Source organism: Eptesicus fuscus, chromosome 11, assembly GCF_027574615.1.
Source record: "Eptesicus fuscus isolate TK198812 chromosome 11, DD_ASM_mEF_20220401, whole genome shotgun sequence".
In the NCBI taxonomy this organism is placed as follows: Eukaryota; Metazoa; Chordata; class Mammalia; order Chiroptera; family Vespertilionidae; genus Eptesicus; species Eptesicus fuscus.
In genome coordinates, this window is record NC_072483.1 from 88,094,748 (window position 1) to 88,110,992 (window position 16,245).

The 16,245-nt window shown below is 47.8% G+C and overlaps 1 protein-coding gene across 1 annotated transcript in view; it reads left to right on the forward strand.

Annotated features, from left to right (window-relative positions):
* The window catches only part of HECW2 (HECT, C2 and WW domain containing E3 ubiquitin protein ligase 2), a 183,187-nt gene that overhangs the window by 107,326 nt on the left and 59,616 nt on the right, over positions 1-16,245 (forward strand). Inside the window, exons 15-16 of the mRNA XM_054723028.1 lie at positions 3,253-3,355; positions 4,555-4,651. Coding sequence (XP_054579003.1) covers positions 3,253-3,355; positions 4,555-4,651 — 200 coding nt within the window. The remainder of the gene's footprint in view (positions 1-3,252; positions 3,356-4,554; positions 4,652-16,245) is intronic.

Sequence of the window (16,245 nt, forward strand, 5' to 3'; positions counted from 1 at the left end):
GATCCCCAGTCAGGGCACATGCCCTGCTTTCAGGCTCAATCTCCAGTTTGGGTGTGTAGGAGGCAGCCGGTCAATGGCCCTCTCTCATCATGGATCTTTCCCTCTCTCTCTCCCTCTCCCTTCCTCTCTGAAATCAATATAATATATATTTATTAAAAAGTAGGGATGATGAGCCCTTTCGCCCCCCTCAGGGCAGCTTCCCAGGAAGAAATGGATGGGACTTTGAGTGTTCTGAATGTGGGTAAGACGTAAGGGGGTTTCTTAAGTGAGGCTTGCTGGATTCCGTGAAAATCTTCGGCCAAGGCTGTGGGATTGTGGCATTCTCACTGACTAATATTCTTTAAAATGGAGTCTGAGAGTTGACTTGTGCACTGTAAGTGCCCAGAGAAAGTGGGTGGGATTAAGAATGACTGACCTTTCTATGGGGCTCTCCTTGGCTAGTGTGCAGGGACCCATGGCAACCACACGAGGGCGCTCTAACAGCCCAACCAAAACCAGAAGCCACCCTTCCTGCTTCTCCTTTCCTGTGGAGGCTTAAAGAGAGAAAGGGAGTGTTGGAGGTCACATGTCTCCTCCTTACACGGACGTCTGCTTTGGATACCTATCCTCACTGCATATGCGTTGTTTCCAATAATTCCCTTCGACGAACTTAATTCCGGCTGTTTTCCTGCACGCCTCTTCCCCATCGCTGGGCATACCCTGTTTTCAGCATTGCGTTGCAAGCCTCATATCTCCGTAGCTTCTATTATAAGAAGCAATGATGAGTGCAGTGAGTAACTGGACTTGAGACATCAGAATTCCACCCTGGAATTCCCCCTCACCCTTTCCACTCTGGCTCTCGTGCACCCGGCGTGTGTGCTGGCTGTGAGCGCAGACACAGGCGTGTACGCGAGACGCGCATGTAAACATGATCCACTGCAGGATGAGGCCGCCACAGAAATATCTGTGCGTTATGAGCGGCTGATAAATCTTCACCTTGCCCTCCGTTAGCCGTTCGGGGTGAAGTGGGCGATGCACCCCGCGCTCGTCTGACAGGCAGACACACCTTTGGACCCGTGCACGACGTGGAGCACAGTGAGGGCGTGGCCCGACTCGCCCACGTGGCCGGTGCACTTGAGCCCCCGTCTTATCTCGACTTTAACCACGCAAAGCTGACTGCTCGGCTGCTCAGGACTGCGTGCGTGAGATGCATAGCTGGACTCGTGTTTTCTTCCCATGAGCTAGACTGTTTCCATGATCCAGAAGTAGCCTGTGGTGGGAGAGGGGCCCTAAGGGGCACGTGAACATCTGAGTGACCATTGCTCTGTGCCTTGATGGACACTGAGCAGTGGGGAGAGGTACCCCATAAAGACTGAGCATGGGGGCCCGCCTTGTTCAGCCTTTGAGGGGACACGTGTCCTGGCACCGCGAGGGAAGGTGCACTTCAGGCAGCGACAGGCGCAGCTCTCGGGCCGCCCCCGGGCTGGCCGCCGGGTGGGAAGGAGGGGTGGGGTGTGGAGGAGACCTCCGCTGTCCTGGGAAATGGCAGCAGCAGCATCCGGACAGGAGGGAACGTGTCTATGGGCGACTGCACCGCTAACGCTGTGACCGACACACGAGGTGCAGTTCACCCTGGAGTCTCCCCACGTCGCGGAGTCGCGGGGATTCATGCCGGGGACCAGCCGCTCCCGAGAGGCAGCGTGAGAACCGTTCAGTCACAGGTCGGGCTTCCCCGCCCCGCTCCTCTGCTCCTTCAGCAAACCCTCAGGTGGGGGGATGGGGCATCTCTTCCATCGGCGGGCGGATACTGACCCCGCACCTGCAGGGTGGCCGCATGCTGCTTGTTTGAGTGATTCGCGTCAGTAACACAGGTTCCCGTCCTGTGTTCTTATCAAGGAGAGAGTAGAGGAAACTAAGCCCAGTACAGATGAAAAAGCACGAGTGAGAAACGCTCTGTCACCTGTTAGAAATGCGCACCCGAGCTGTGGGAGCTCAGGGATGCTCACGCTTCATCTGGGCGTCGGGGAGGGGAGGCCTCAAGGAGGGCCGTCTGCTGGACACCGACAGCGAGAACATCCTGGGGGGTGAGCACGCCGTGCAGGGTGGGGAGACGTTGCCAGTTTCAGGGCCTTGAGAAAAGCCCTCACCAAACCCCACACGGATGCCAGATGGCAAAAGGCTTGTGCAGGTTTGAATGGGTGGGAGGAGAGGCTGTTTTAGAAGTGCCGACTTATAAATCCAGCGTGTTATTCTGCCTTTTGTCCTCTTACACTCCTGTTCCCTGTCGTCTTAAAAGGCTCCTGTGATATCGGGGTGGGGGATGCTCACACAGAGCGAAGGGAATGGTGGCGTTTCCTCTTCGGAATATTTTTTGTCCACTGATGTGAAGGAGTGTCTGAGTCTGTAACAGGCCCCATGGCGAATTCAGGTCAGGGCAACCCCACGTGGCTCCTCCACGCCTGCTGTGATTAGCTGCCCCGGGTGGGAGGTTCAAACCAGAAAGAGCTGTTGGGCCGGGCGCTCTAACAGGCGAGCGGAATTGCTCCTGAGCAGGTAATCCGCCAGCCCAGAAGCCCACATGGAGACGGCTGCCCTCCGCCGGCCAATGGCAGGGACACCCTGGCTCTGCCGCGCCGTGACGTGTTTGTCCCACGCGGGTCCTCCTCTGTGTGTCCCGTGGCAGGCGTGGGTTCTGTCGGGCGGAAGTCACCCCTGCTGAGCGGGTGTGCCGTTGAGCACCCGAAGGCCCTATCATTGTGAGTGTGTGGAGCTACCCCTGTGCCTCGCGGTGAGCAGGCACTGCCCCTGCCCCCTCAAGGACCCGGGGGTCCCGCCCCTCCGCTCAGTTCAGCAACGAAAGCAGAGCTTTGGGGGATCTCGTACCAGCTCCCCCGCTGGCATCCCTTCTGATCAGTTGGTATCGACCAATGCTCGTCGCCCTAGCTGGTTTGGCTCAGTAGATAGAGCGTTGGCCTGCGAACCAAAGGGTCCTGGGTTCGATTCCGGTCAGGGGCACGTACCTTGGTTGCAGGCTCCTCCCTAGCCCGGGCCCTGGTCGGGGTGTGTACAGGAGTCAGCCAATCGATATGTTTCTCTCACATTGATGTTTCTCTCTGTCTCTCCCTCTCTCTTCCACTCTCCCTAAAAACAATGGAAAAATATCCTCGGGTGAGGATTCACCAAAAAAAGAGCAAAAGGAGAAACGTGGCTGGGGTGCCGATAGCGAGCATGCGCGGTCTCGGTGCGGAGCCTAAGGGATGCTTGTGTCCGCAGGTCGGAGAGGATTCGCGACACGCGGGGCCGCCCGTCCTTCCCAGGCCGTCCAGCACGTTCAACACCGTCAGCAGGCCGCAGTACCAGGACATGGTTCCAGTGGGTATGGCACCCCTCCCAGAATCTCCACCCCTGCTTCTCGTGCCAGCCTGGCCCATGCATGCTGTGCTGGCACCGCCCCCTTGTCCGCCCGCTGCTCTTGCCCTGGACTCAGGAACTCGGCGTCATCCCCAAGAAATTGATCTGAATCGCAGAGCACTTAGGCCTTGTAAAATCCTCTAGGAGGAGGTTTTTTAATGCCACGCTCTACCTTTTCTGAGTAGAGCTATTGCATTAGATCAGGCGTCCTTAAAACTACGGCCCGCGGGCCACATGCGGGTGTTTTTGCCGTTTTGTTTTTTTACTTCAAAATAAGATATGTGCAGTGTGCATAGGACTTTGGTCATAGTTTTTTTTAAACTATAGTCCGGCCCTCCAACGATCTGAGGGACAGTGAACTGGCCCCCTGTTTAAAAAGTTTGAGGACCCCTGCATTAGATTGTTGAAGTTAAAGAAAAATAAGTTGTTAAGGATTTCTAAATATACCTATATTTCTGATTATAAATAAATGTAATCAAGATGAATCATCTTAAGTAAAAAAAAAACTAAGTTTTCTTGATATAAGAGGAATGACAAAAGCCCTCAATAAATTTCAAGTAACGATTTTTAAATTTCTGTGGGCACTGGGCACACTTGGCTAAGATACACTTTTCTCTTAACAAATAGTTGATGTTGCTGATTGTGTTGTAGGTGTTGATGTCGTTGGTTTGGTAAGGAGCCATGTGTGGCTTCATGGCATCTGTTTCCACTTGGAATTTGGGAATGGCTTGTTCTCTGCATTTGGTAGTAGCTGTTGCTGGCGACCGTTGCATTTTGGGGACTTGTTCTGCCTCTTCACCTCGCTGCATGGCTCATATGTAATCAGAAGAACGTTTTCTATTTCTAAAAGTTACTTAGGAAGTTGATTTTGATCAGCCGTAGCTTGAAATGATCAATATATAGAGTCCTGGTGATCTCACCTTGCTATTTGATGACAAATATGACTCATCAAGTGAGTGTAATGAATGGTAAAGAACGTCACACCGGATAGATCTAAGTCCAATGTTCATAACAGCATAGACACAGAGGGGAATTTAAGTGTCTGTAGTGGCTTGAGTACCAGGAATATTAACCAGAAAAACAGATTTTTAAAAGTTTGTGTTCATATGCACAAAACTAATAACAGGTTGTCTGTAAATGTTGTCTTGTTTTCTGATTTTTCAGCTTACAATGACAAGATTGTTGCATTTCTGCGCCAACCCAATATCTTTGAAATTCTACAGGAACGTCAGCCTGATCTCACCAGGAACCACTCACTCAGGTAACCATGACATTAGCGTTTGGTGCAGGTGCGTACGCCCCAGCTTTAAATCTTCAGGAACAATGCTCCTCGTCTTGGAAATGTACTCTTTCTGTCTGGCATGCTGACCAGGGGCATCTTGTGCACAAACACTTTATGTCGTCAACACCAGGTCGCTGCCGTCCTGGCTTTTCTCTGTTAAGTACAAGGATAGAATAAAATTGACGAAAGAACCTAGAACCTTCTTTAAAGAACATGAAAAAAACACCCCACAAAAATTCACAGCCAAGAATGCACCCTAGATGTGCAGATTATATTGAAAATAACAAGACACGGACCTTTTTGAGTAGCTTGAGAAAACAAAAGGAACATAGAGCGTATTGAATTGAGATTCATAAAACCCTAGACTTGGTATTCGAATTTTTCCGTAATAAAAACACAGGGGCACCGGGGGAGGGAACCCGATACGTCTGCAGTCCCGCACTCCCCTGCACGAACCCTTCCTTCTAAACAGGCCTTCCACGCCTCCGGCTTCAAGCCCGTTGTACTTCCCTGAAAACACGAGGCTCCTTTTCCCTGACAGGATTTTCCTCTTCTTCTGCGTTGGGCAGGAAAGACCTTGCCTTCGGAACTCAATGCCACCCGCCCCTCCATGACGCGGTGCAACTTCCCTGTGTACGCTCCCTCTCAGGAGCCCGGCTAGACTTTCTGTGTCCCTGGGGAGATGGAAAAGTGGGAGTGAATGCGGCCAGTCTGCCGGAACTCCAAGCCCATTGGGTTTACACGCCACTTTCACTGGTGGGAATAGGTCTGCCCAGGGGTGCCGTCCTGACCCACAGTGACCCTCCAGTACTTCTCTGCGGGCTGTCCCAGACTGTTTTCATCCGGATCATCCGGGAGCTTTAGGAAGTGCAAGATGCCAGGTCTCATCGCCCCCAACTCCTCTCCCTTCTCTGAATTTGAACCCCCTAATCTTCCACGCCCTGCCCAGAAGTTTCATTCAGGAGGTCTGGAGTAGAGCTCAGCACTTACTTCTTAAAACCTCTCTCTATCATTTCACGGGCGCTGCCAGGTTTAATAAGCTGTGGTCCAGACACTGAACTTGATACTTAATCATGTAATATATCAAGTTATCCTTCATACTATTTTGGTTATATGACTTCTGTGCTTTAATTAGACTTTTGAGTCTTTATGCTTTATTTTCAATTCCATTTTAAGCTCCTTACAAATAGGGATGTTATTCAAATCATCATTATTTCTCTTCCTTATGCTCAAATATCTAGAGTAACATTTTGCATATAGTGAATGTGTGTGTATGTGTGTGTATATATATATATAGATATTTATACACACACACACACACACACATATATACGTACATATCTATACTAATAAAAGAGTAAGATGCAAATTGACTGTACCTTCATGATGCCCACCAGCCAATCAGGAGTGAATATGCAAATTAACCCAACAAAGATGGCGGGTTAATTTGCATACACAGGTGCTGAGCAGGTGGGGGCAGGGTGGGATGCTTGCGCCTTTGCCATGGTGATGACAGGCATTCTGCACTGCCCCAGCCGCTCAGGGCCTCTGGGCAGCGTGGGAAGGTGGAAAGGCAGCTCCGGCCAGAGCGAAGGTGGTGCTGGCAGCCAGGGGAAGGAAGGCCCATTCTTGCACGAGTCTTCGTGCATCAGGCCTCTAGTGTATATATATATATACCCACACACATATATATATATATTTTTATTTGAAAATAAATTGCCAAATATTCTTATGATGTTCTCAGTCTGTCTCTATTTTTTCCTGAGGTATTTCTGACATATAACATTATATTCATTTCAGGTGTTCAACATAAGGATTTGATATTTGCATAGACTGTAAAATGATCACTGCAATAAGTCTAGTTAACATCTGTCACCAACCATAGTTACAGAATTTTTTCTTGTGATGAGAGTTTTAAGATCTACTCTCTCAGCAACTTTCAAATAAGCAACACAGAATTAACTGCAGTAGCGATTTTCAGTCGTTGTGCATGCAATACTATTTAGCCAGGGGCACTGACCTCTTTTCCCTTAGATTGTCAAATAAAAAGTGACAACAGCCCTCGTTGTTTTGGCTCAGTGGATAGAGCATCAGCCCATGGACTGAAGGGTCCCGGGTTCGATTCTGGTCAAGGGCATGTACCTCGGTTGCAGGTTCCCCAGCCCTGGTCAGGGTGTGTGCAGGAGGCAACCAGTCGATGTGTCTCTCCCACATTGATGTTTCTTTCTATCTCTCCCTCTCCCTTCCACTCTCTCTAAAAATCAATTGAAAAACATCCTCGGGTGAGGATTAACCAAGATAGATAGATAGATAGATAGATAGATAGATAGAGGATCTCTCTTATTTAAAAAAAAAAAAGTGACAACAGCCAGCACAGCAATATCTGTCCATTGTGAATAAATTAAAATTATTCCAATTTATTTTGTCAGATCAGCAAAAAATATATTTCTTGGTGTGTTTCAGACTTTTAGTACTAAGTTTATGTGCCCTGAGCTGGGAAGGGTTGAAAATCCTAAGGTCACCATGCTGTCTGTCACGTCCCCAGGACTTGTTTCCTTTACCACTGAAGTTTGTACCTTTAGACTCCACCCATTTCACCCTCCCCACCCACCCCTGTCACATCTCTAAGCTTATCATCACCTTCTAAAGGTCAAGTCTGACACCGCAGCGGCTGCTTCCACAGAAATCCCAGTTTCCCATTAGTTGACCTCTAACTCTAGTCTGAGTACTTCCCCAGCTTCACAAGCACGCTGCTCTAAATCCCACCAAAATCACCCAAACCACACACGTTACCATCTGTGCGTTTGTATACTGTAGCACCCTCTCAGCAATTCATGGTGCACCGAGAGTCTTGCGTAAGAAGGCCTAGTTAATAAAACTGAGAAATGAGCTCCTCCGTTGTCTAATGAGAGATAGTACAGATTCCGGGCCACAAGGCAAAAGGGACAAACAACCAAATCCTCCTCTTTAGCTAATCCCTGAATAAGAACTCTGCTTTCTCTCTTTTCTGCCAACTCCAGCCCTAATACACACACACACACACTCACACTCTTCTCATCAAGATCTGTTCTTCTGAAAGTACACACCACACACACACACACACACACACACTCTCACACTCTTCTCGTCAAGATCTGTTTTTCTGAAAGTACACACCACACACACACACACACACACACACACACTCTCTCACACTCTTCTCGTCAAGATCTGTTCTTCTGAAAGTACACACCACACACACACACACACACACACTCTCACACTCTTCTCATCAAGATCTGTTCTTCTGAAAGTACACACCACACACACACACACACACACACTCTCACACTCTTCTCGTCAAGATCTGTTCTTCTGAAAGTACACACCACACACACACACACACACACACACACACACACACACACAAGAACAAGAAAGCAGAAACTCAGTAGTAAATTTTTTCCTGTTGCTCTGCTCTCCACATTATTATGTACATCAACTTAACATCTCTTCAAATCTCCACTGTTGGGGAAATCAGATGATTTGATCTACCTGAACAAGGCATCTAACATTGTCATTATTCCTTTTATTTAATTTTATTATGTTTTTAAAATATATTTTTATTGATTTCAAAGAGAAAGGGAGTGGGAGAGAGAGATAGGAACATCGATGATGAGAGAGAATCATTGATGGGCTGCCTCCTGCATGCCCCACACTGGGGATCGAGCCTGCAAACCCCGATTCATGGCCTGACTGGGAATCAAACTGTGACCTCCTGGTTCATAGGTTGATGCTCAACCCCTGAGCCACGCTGGCTGGGCCTGTGATTATTCTTTAATTTCTTAAAGAATAATTCTTTAATTTCTTAGAACCATAACAGGTCCTAACAGAGGGAAGAGCTGCAGGTCCCATTGGTAGCTTCCCATTTTGGTGGTGTTTTTTTTTCCAGCTTTTTAGAGTCTTAGAAGTCTCTAATTTCCTAAAGTTTGCTGAAGATGTTTAGTTTTTAGTGACAGCCTTTCTTCTAGGGTAGATCTCACATGATAACCAGTTGCTAAGAAATGATTGGATAGGTTTTGAAGTAAGTTTCCATCCTATTCCAAGACCCATTTTGGAGTGAGTTTCCACTTACACGTTCCCAAGCTGTTTACAGAAGTCAGCCATGAAAAGGGCCTGCAGTCGTGCCCAGCTGGTGTGGCTCAGTGGTTGAGCATCAACCTATGAACCAGGAGGTCACGGTTTGATTTCCCGTCAAGGCACATGCCCAGGTTGCGGGCCCCATCCCCAGTGTGGGGTGTGCAGGAGGCAACCGATCAGTGATCCTCTCTCATCATTGATGTTTCTATTTCTCTCTCCCTCTCCCATCCTCTCTGAAATCAGTAAACATTTTTTTTTTAAAAAAAAGGACCTGCAGCGGTGACAGGAGAGGAAGAGGGACGTAAGGCAGCGAGGCAGTGCTGTTCCTCTCACACGGGGCGTGGCGCCGTGCCTGCTCTTTCTGAAGAGCTTGGGTAGTTCAGCGTTTTGCTTGTCATGACAGCATATTGGGGCAGTAGTCTGTCTGTTCTGTTTCGGATGGTGAGAAACTGCACCGTAAGAAGCATTCCCGCGGCCCCAGGTGTGGGGAGCAGCTGGGTTCTTGCACCTCGTGCTCCAGTGATGTTTGTGATGAGAGATTCCTGCATGGGATAGAGGCACTGAGTGACCCGGTGTCAAAGGTGACCGTGGACCCTCTGTGCATGTCCTGAGCGAGGGTTCCCAGGACCAGCGTAGCCCTGTGTGCTGCCCCCTCATGGTGGCCTGGCCCGAGAGGGAAAACATCCCTCCGTGTTTCCCCCATAATGCCATGAGAAGTGTTGCTCTTGAGAAATTCAAATAGATACACCTCTTTACTTTTTTTTTTTTTCTGTTTTGCTTATGATTCCTCCTAAACCAGAAGGTAGCAAGCAGTGTATTTGGAACTAACCTAAAATTAAAATCTCCTTGTTCAGACACACCATCCTACATAAAATGGGGATACTCTTAATGTACCGTGTTGAATTAGTTATTGCTATCAGTTCCTTGGGACACATTTTACTGAAAACGGTCTTGCAGACTCATAAGGGTGTCATTATGTTAAAAATCAGGTGCCTTATGTGTCTGACTTTGATAATTTATCATAGAAATGGCATAATAGTATACCATCTGTGCTTAAAGTGTTTTACAATATCTTGTTTTTTCCCTAACACATTGATTCTTATGTATTTATATTCCAAGTCAAGTGCAAGCTACATGAAATCAAGGTCAACATCTTATTCCTCTTTTTAATCCTCATAGGACCCAGAGGGAGCAGGTCGGAGTAAGTCCTTGGGCAGGCCCTCTAAGAGGAACTGCCTGAGACTCCAGAAGATACCCCCAACCCTACCTCCCACCCCCACCCCCTGCATCTCACTCAGTCACAATCCCTGCTGATTTCCACAGCCAGAAGTTATAGGACCTTCTCTTCCCAGCACGTGAACCCTGGGCTGGGGGGCCTGGTGTGGGGCAGGGACCCTTTGCTCTCCAGGGGGGACCTCCTCAGCCGAGACATCCCTCCCGATTTTTATCCCCCATAAGTGGGTGTGGGATCAGCCTCGAAGTAGCTGCCTCTCCACATCCTCAGCTCTAGGACGTCTGCTCGCTGGGCCTCAGGCGATTCTGAAGCATGTTCTGTAGACTAGCTGTACCTTGGAGGTGGTTGTGGGCGGGTGGGAGCATGCACCGACCTGTGCTGCCATCTTGACTGGACCGCATTATTTTGCATATGGAGACGAACTTTTGAATAATGTTCTCAACTTTTAAAATACATGGAGATTCAGCCCTGGTCAGTGTGGCTCAGTTGGTTGAGCATTGTCCTGTGGACCGAAAGGTCATAGGTTCGATTACCCATCAGGGCACATACTCAGGTGGCAGGCTTGATCCCTAATAAGGGTGCATTTGAGAGGCAACCAATCGATGTTTCTCTCCCTCTCCTTCCTCTCTCTCTAAAAAGCAATGAAAACATATTTAAAATAATAATACATTGGGATTTTCATGGGGAGTGTTTCTTATATTTACTTTGGATACAATTAAAATACACTTTTCTATTTTCTCTTCTATAACCATAACATTTTTTTGTGTATAGAACCCTTTCATTTCTTACAATAAAATTTTCTTGTTTATTTAAGAACTCAGCATTTCTTGTCTAGGTTTTCCAAAGTATTTTATGTTTTCTTTCTGTTGTGGGTGGAGTTTATTTTTTTTTTAAGTCTTCTAAATAATGATTACTAAAATGTGGGAAACCACTAGTTTTTATAGTATTCTTTTCCGGAAATTGGTACTTCGAGGTTTTTTTGTCCTTGCCTTGACATTTTTTATTACTGTTTAGAAAACACTGCCATATCCTTATCTGTCCCTTTACATGCTTTTTCCTGGTTTGCCCATCCCAATTGCTTCATATTAACTAATTTGTTTGTTTTTTAATATATATGGTTATTTTAAAATAAAACTACAGGAGATAAAACAGTTTCAATTCCTCAGTATATTTTCTTTAAAACACCTGTTATCAAATACATAATAAAATAGTATAATTCATAAGAAAATAAAATTCTCTAGTTATACATTCTAGTATATCCTTGATATTCATTCCTCAGAATAATGATAGACTTAGGTTCAAGCTCTTGGGAATGCCTTAGGTAAGGTGTCTTATAACCAGATTCTTGTGTATAATAACTAAACTCCACTTTTAGAGTTCAAAATGGCTCTTCTTTATTGATAACTAGAGGCCCAGTGCACGAAATTCGTGCATGGAGGGGGGTTGTCCCTCAGCCCAGCCTGTACCCTTTCCAATATGGGACCCCTCAAGGGATGTCCGACTGCCCGTTTAGGCCCGATCCCGGTGGGCAGTCGGATCTCTAAACGGGCAGTCGAACATCCCTCTCACAATCCAGGACTGCTGGCTCCCAACTGCTTGCCTGTCTGCCTTCCTAATTGCCCCTAACCACTTCTGCCTGCCAGCCTGATCACCCCCTAACCACTCTGCTGCCAGCCTGTTTGCCCCCAACTTCCCTCCTCTGCCAGCCTGGTCACCCCTAACTGCCCTCTCCTGCAGGGTTGATCACCTCCAACTGCCCTCCCTTGCAGGCCTGGTTCCTCTCAACTGCCCTCCCTTGCAGGCCGGGTGCCTCCCAACTGCCCTCTCCTGTTGGCCATCTTGTGGTGGCCATCTTGTGTCCACATGGGGGCAGGATCTTTGACCACATGGGGGCAGCTATATTGTGTGTTGCAGTGATGATCAATCTGCATATTACTCTTTTATTAGATAGGATAGAGGCCTGGTACAGGGGTGGGGGCAGCTGGTTTGCCCTGAAGGGCGTCCTGGATCAGGGTGGGGGTTCCCTTGGGGCATGGGGCGGCCTGAGCGAGGGGCCTGTGGTGGTTTGCAGGCCGGCCATGCCCCCTGGCAACCCAAGCGGAGGCCCTGGTATCTGGAATTTATTTTCCTTCTACAATTGAAACTTTGTAGCCTGGTGCGGAGCCAAGCCTGGGGCTCCCTCCACGGCCGGCAGCCATTTCTGTTGTGGTTATAATTGAAACTTTGTTGCCTTAATCGGGTGGGCCCAGCCAGGGTGTGCTGAAAGCTTTGCTTCCCCTGTTGCCGGCGGCAACCCTGGCCTGCTCTCTCGAGCTCCATTCTGCCGCCATTTGTTTGAATTTGTTTACCTTCTATAATTGAAACTTTGTAGCTTGAGTGGAGGCTTAGGCCTGGCAAGGGCAGGCGGAAAGCTTGGCTTCCTCTGTTACCTAGGAAACCTTGCTCTCTGTGGCTGTAGCCATCTTGGTTTGGGTTAATTTGCATACTCGCTCTGATTGGATGGTGGGCATGGCTTGTGGGTGTGTCGGAGGTATGGTCAATTTGCATATTTGTCTGTTATTAGATAGGATGTTTCCCACTAGCTATTGAAATATGAGAAATGTAAAGCCTTCATATTTGTTAACTCTTTGATACTCACAGGGTTATTTCAGTTTTATAGAGAGCCCGTCATTTTGTCGACTGCATATCATAAAAGTACTCAACAAATATTTGTGGCATGAACAAGACAAACAGCATGGTTAAAGCCACCTGCAGAAGTCAGTTACAAGGCTTCTAATTTGGTCCTGTTTTCATTAAATCTTACTGGCTCTTGAAAAATGAATAAATAATTATGAGGCCTACTTAATAATATACACAATAGCTAAAAATTATTCAGTGCCACCATGAAATAGGTTCCACGCTAAGTATTGTATTTTTATTCATTCATTTAATCCTTCCCACAAACAACCCTTTGAGGCAGGCACTATAATTATGTTTATTTCAAAATGAGGAAGCCAGCAAAGAGAGTTAAGTAACTCTTTATGTTTCAATTTTATTTTTTGATTACAGTTTACAGTCGGTGCTTCAGACGTACAGCCTAGTGGTTAGACAGTCACATACTCTACAAAGTGTTCCCCCGAATATGTTCAGTACCTGGCACAGTACATAGTTATTACAATATTATTGATTATATTCCCTATGCTGTACTTTACATCCATGACTATTTTGCAACTACCAATCTGTACTTCTTAATCCCTTCATCTTTTCTACCCACCCCTTCCCTCCAGCAACCATCACTTCGCTCTCTGTGTCTATGAGTTTCTTTCTATTTTGTTTATTTGCTCATTTTGATCTTTAGATCCCACATATAAGTGAAATTGTATGGCATTTGTCTTTCTCTGACTGACAGACTTCACAAATGAGAAGATTTCATTCTTTTCTATGGCTGAATACTAATCCATTGTGTATATGTCCCACCTCTTCTTGACGCATGCGTCTGTTGATGGGCACCTGGGTTGCTTCCATAGCTTGGCTATTGTAAATAATGCTGCAGTGAACACATAGTGTATTCGTTTGAATTACTGTTTGGGGTTTCTCTGGATATACAGGGTGTGGCAAAAGTAGGTTTACAGTTGTGAGTATGCAAACAGTTTATTCTTGTATTATCTATTTACTAGAGGCCTGGTGCACGAAATTCGTGCAGGAGGGGGTGTGTCCTTCAGCCCAGCCTACACCCTCTCCAATCTGGGACATCCCTCTCACAATCCAGGACTGTTGGCTCCCAACCACTTGCCTGCCTGATTGCCCCTAACCGCTTCTGCCTGCCAGCCTGATCACTCCCTAACCACTCCCCTGTCAGCCTGATCAATGCCTAACTGCTCCCCTGCTGGCCCGATTGCCCCTAACTGCCCTCCCTTGCCAGCCTGGTCACCCCTAACTGCCCTCCCCTGCCAGCCTGATTGCCCCCAACTGCCCTCCCCTGCTGGCCCGGTCACCCCTAATTGCCCTCCCCTGCCAGCCTGGTCACCCTTAACTGCCCTCCCCTGCTGGTCTGGTCACCCCCAACTACCCTGCCCTGCAGGCCTGGTACCCCCCAACTGCCCTCCCCTGCAGGCCTGGTACCCCCCAACTGCCCTCCCCTGTAGGCCTGGTCACCCCTAAGTGCCTTCCCCTTGGTTAAATTTATTCCTAGGTATTTTTAAAATATATCTTTTATTGATTTCAGAGAGGAAGGGAGAGGGAGAGATAGAAACGTCAATGATGAGAGAGAATCATTGATCAGCTGCCTCCTGCATACCCCACAAGGGGGATCGAGCTTGCAACTGGGCGTGTGCCTTGACCAGGAATCAAACCATGACCTCCTGGTTCATAGGTCGGTGCTCAACCACTGAGCCACGCCAGCTGTGCGATTCCTAGGTATTCTTTGATGCAATTGTAGATGCATTGTTTCCTTAGTTTCCTTGTCCGATAGTTCTAAGTAACTCTTTAAATTCTTATCAAGGAACTGATTCGTATCCATTTACAACAAATATTTTCCCCAAAACATATGGCTGGTTAATGTCACTTCTGTGGGTCCATAAGTATACTGTGACCGTAATGGACCAATATTTCCAAATCTAACCTCTGTAATAGGACGGAGAAAGGAAAGTTGATCCTGTCACTGCTCGGCTCTATAAAAGTCAGACTGGACCCTGTGACTGCAGTAAAGACTGTGATAAAGATTGGTGCTGATTTTCCTTCCTTGGCATCCAGCATTAGAGAAGTCCTAGGGATTTCTCTAAAACTGCCCTCGGGGAGTTTTTTAAAAACCCGTGTATTTTTTAAGGTGTTCCCGAGCTGTGTCTGCAGGAACCGTGTGTGCTGCAGAGCCTGCAACCCGAAGCTCTGTGGTTTAGACGCTTCTGGTCGTTTCTGATCATGTGCCCTTCTTCAACTTCAACAAAATGTTGGCTGGTTCCGGTGGGAGTATTTTCTGTGGGAATTCCGGTCTTGAGACTATGTTTATTGTCCTCAAATGATCTGCTGGGGTTTTTCCTCTGGGGTGATTCTCTGTGCTGGAGGAAGTGGTTGCAGAAGGCTAATTATTATGGGCATCGGAGAGACAGCAGCAGCCAGCAACTTTCTCCTGAGGTTCTCACTAGACAGCTGAGCCTCGTACCACGGTTGTGAGTTTTCTTTAGAAGGGATTGCTTCTTTGCCTGTCCTTGCACATCCCTCAGGGGGTTCTGTTTGAGTTAATAATCTGAGGTCCACTTTCTGATTGTCTTTTTCTCTACCACAACAACAACAACAACAACAAAATGATGGCCAGATAGTTCCTTCCAAACACTGACTGGACTCAGAGAAATATGTTTGGGGCTGAGTCTGTCCTTTTGGGGTTAACTGATCCGGTGCCTGGCTTGCATTTTACTGAGCACTGCTGTGTGCACAGCCCCGTGGTAGGCACTTGGGGAACATACAAGCAAAGGAGGAAGGAAGGGCTTTGCCCTCAAGAAACTCATGTTTCAAAAGGAACTTAAGTTCTAGCTGCATGGCCCTGTGGGAAAGTTTGATGGAGGAAGTGCTGGGATGTACCCCAGAGGGCACAGAGAGGAGCAACAGCCATGCAGAGAAGTTCACATGGTAAACCGTTATCCTATCTAATAAAAGAGTAATATGCAAATTGACCATCACTCCAACACACAAGATAGCTGCCCCCATGTGGACACAAGATGGCCACCACAAGATAGCCAGCAGGGGAGGGCAGTTGGGAGGGAACAGGCCTGCAAGGAAGGGAAGTTGTGGGTGATCAGGCCAATAGGGGAGGACAGTCGGGAGGGACCAGGCCTGCAAGGGAGGGCAGTTGGGGGCGATCAAGCCCGCAGGGGAGGGCAGTTAGGGGTGACCAGGCTGGCAGAGGAGGGAAGTTGGGGGCAAACAGGCTGGCAGGGGAGCAGTTAGACATCAATCAGGCTGGCAGGGGAGTGGTTAGGGGGTGATCAGGCTGGCAGGCAGAAGTGGTTAGGGGCAATCAGGAAGGCAGGCAGGCAAGCAGTTGGGAGCCAGCAGTCCTGGATTGTGAGAGGGCAGTCGGACATTCCTCAAGGTGTCTCAGATTGGAGAGGGTGCAGGCTGGGCTGAGGGACACCCCCCTGTCCATGCACAAATTTTGTGCACCAGGCCTCTAGTTTGAATATAATCTTAATCCTCATTATAAGCCACTAACATGGCTTTAAAGTGAAGGCAGTAAAGAGGACTGCCA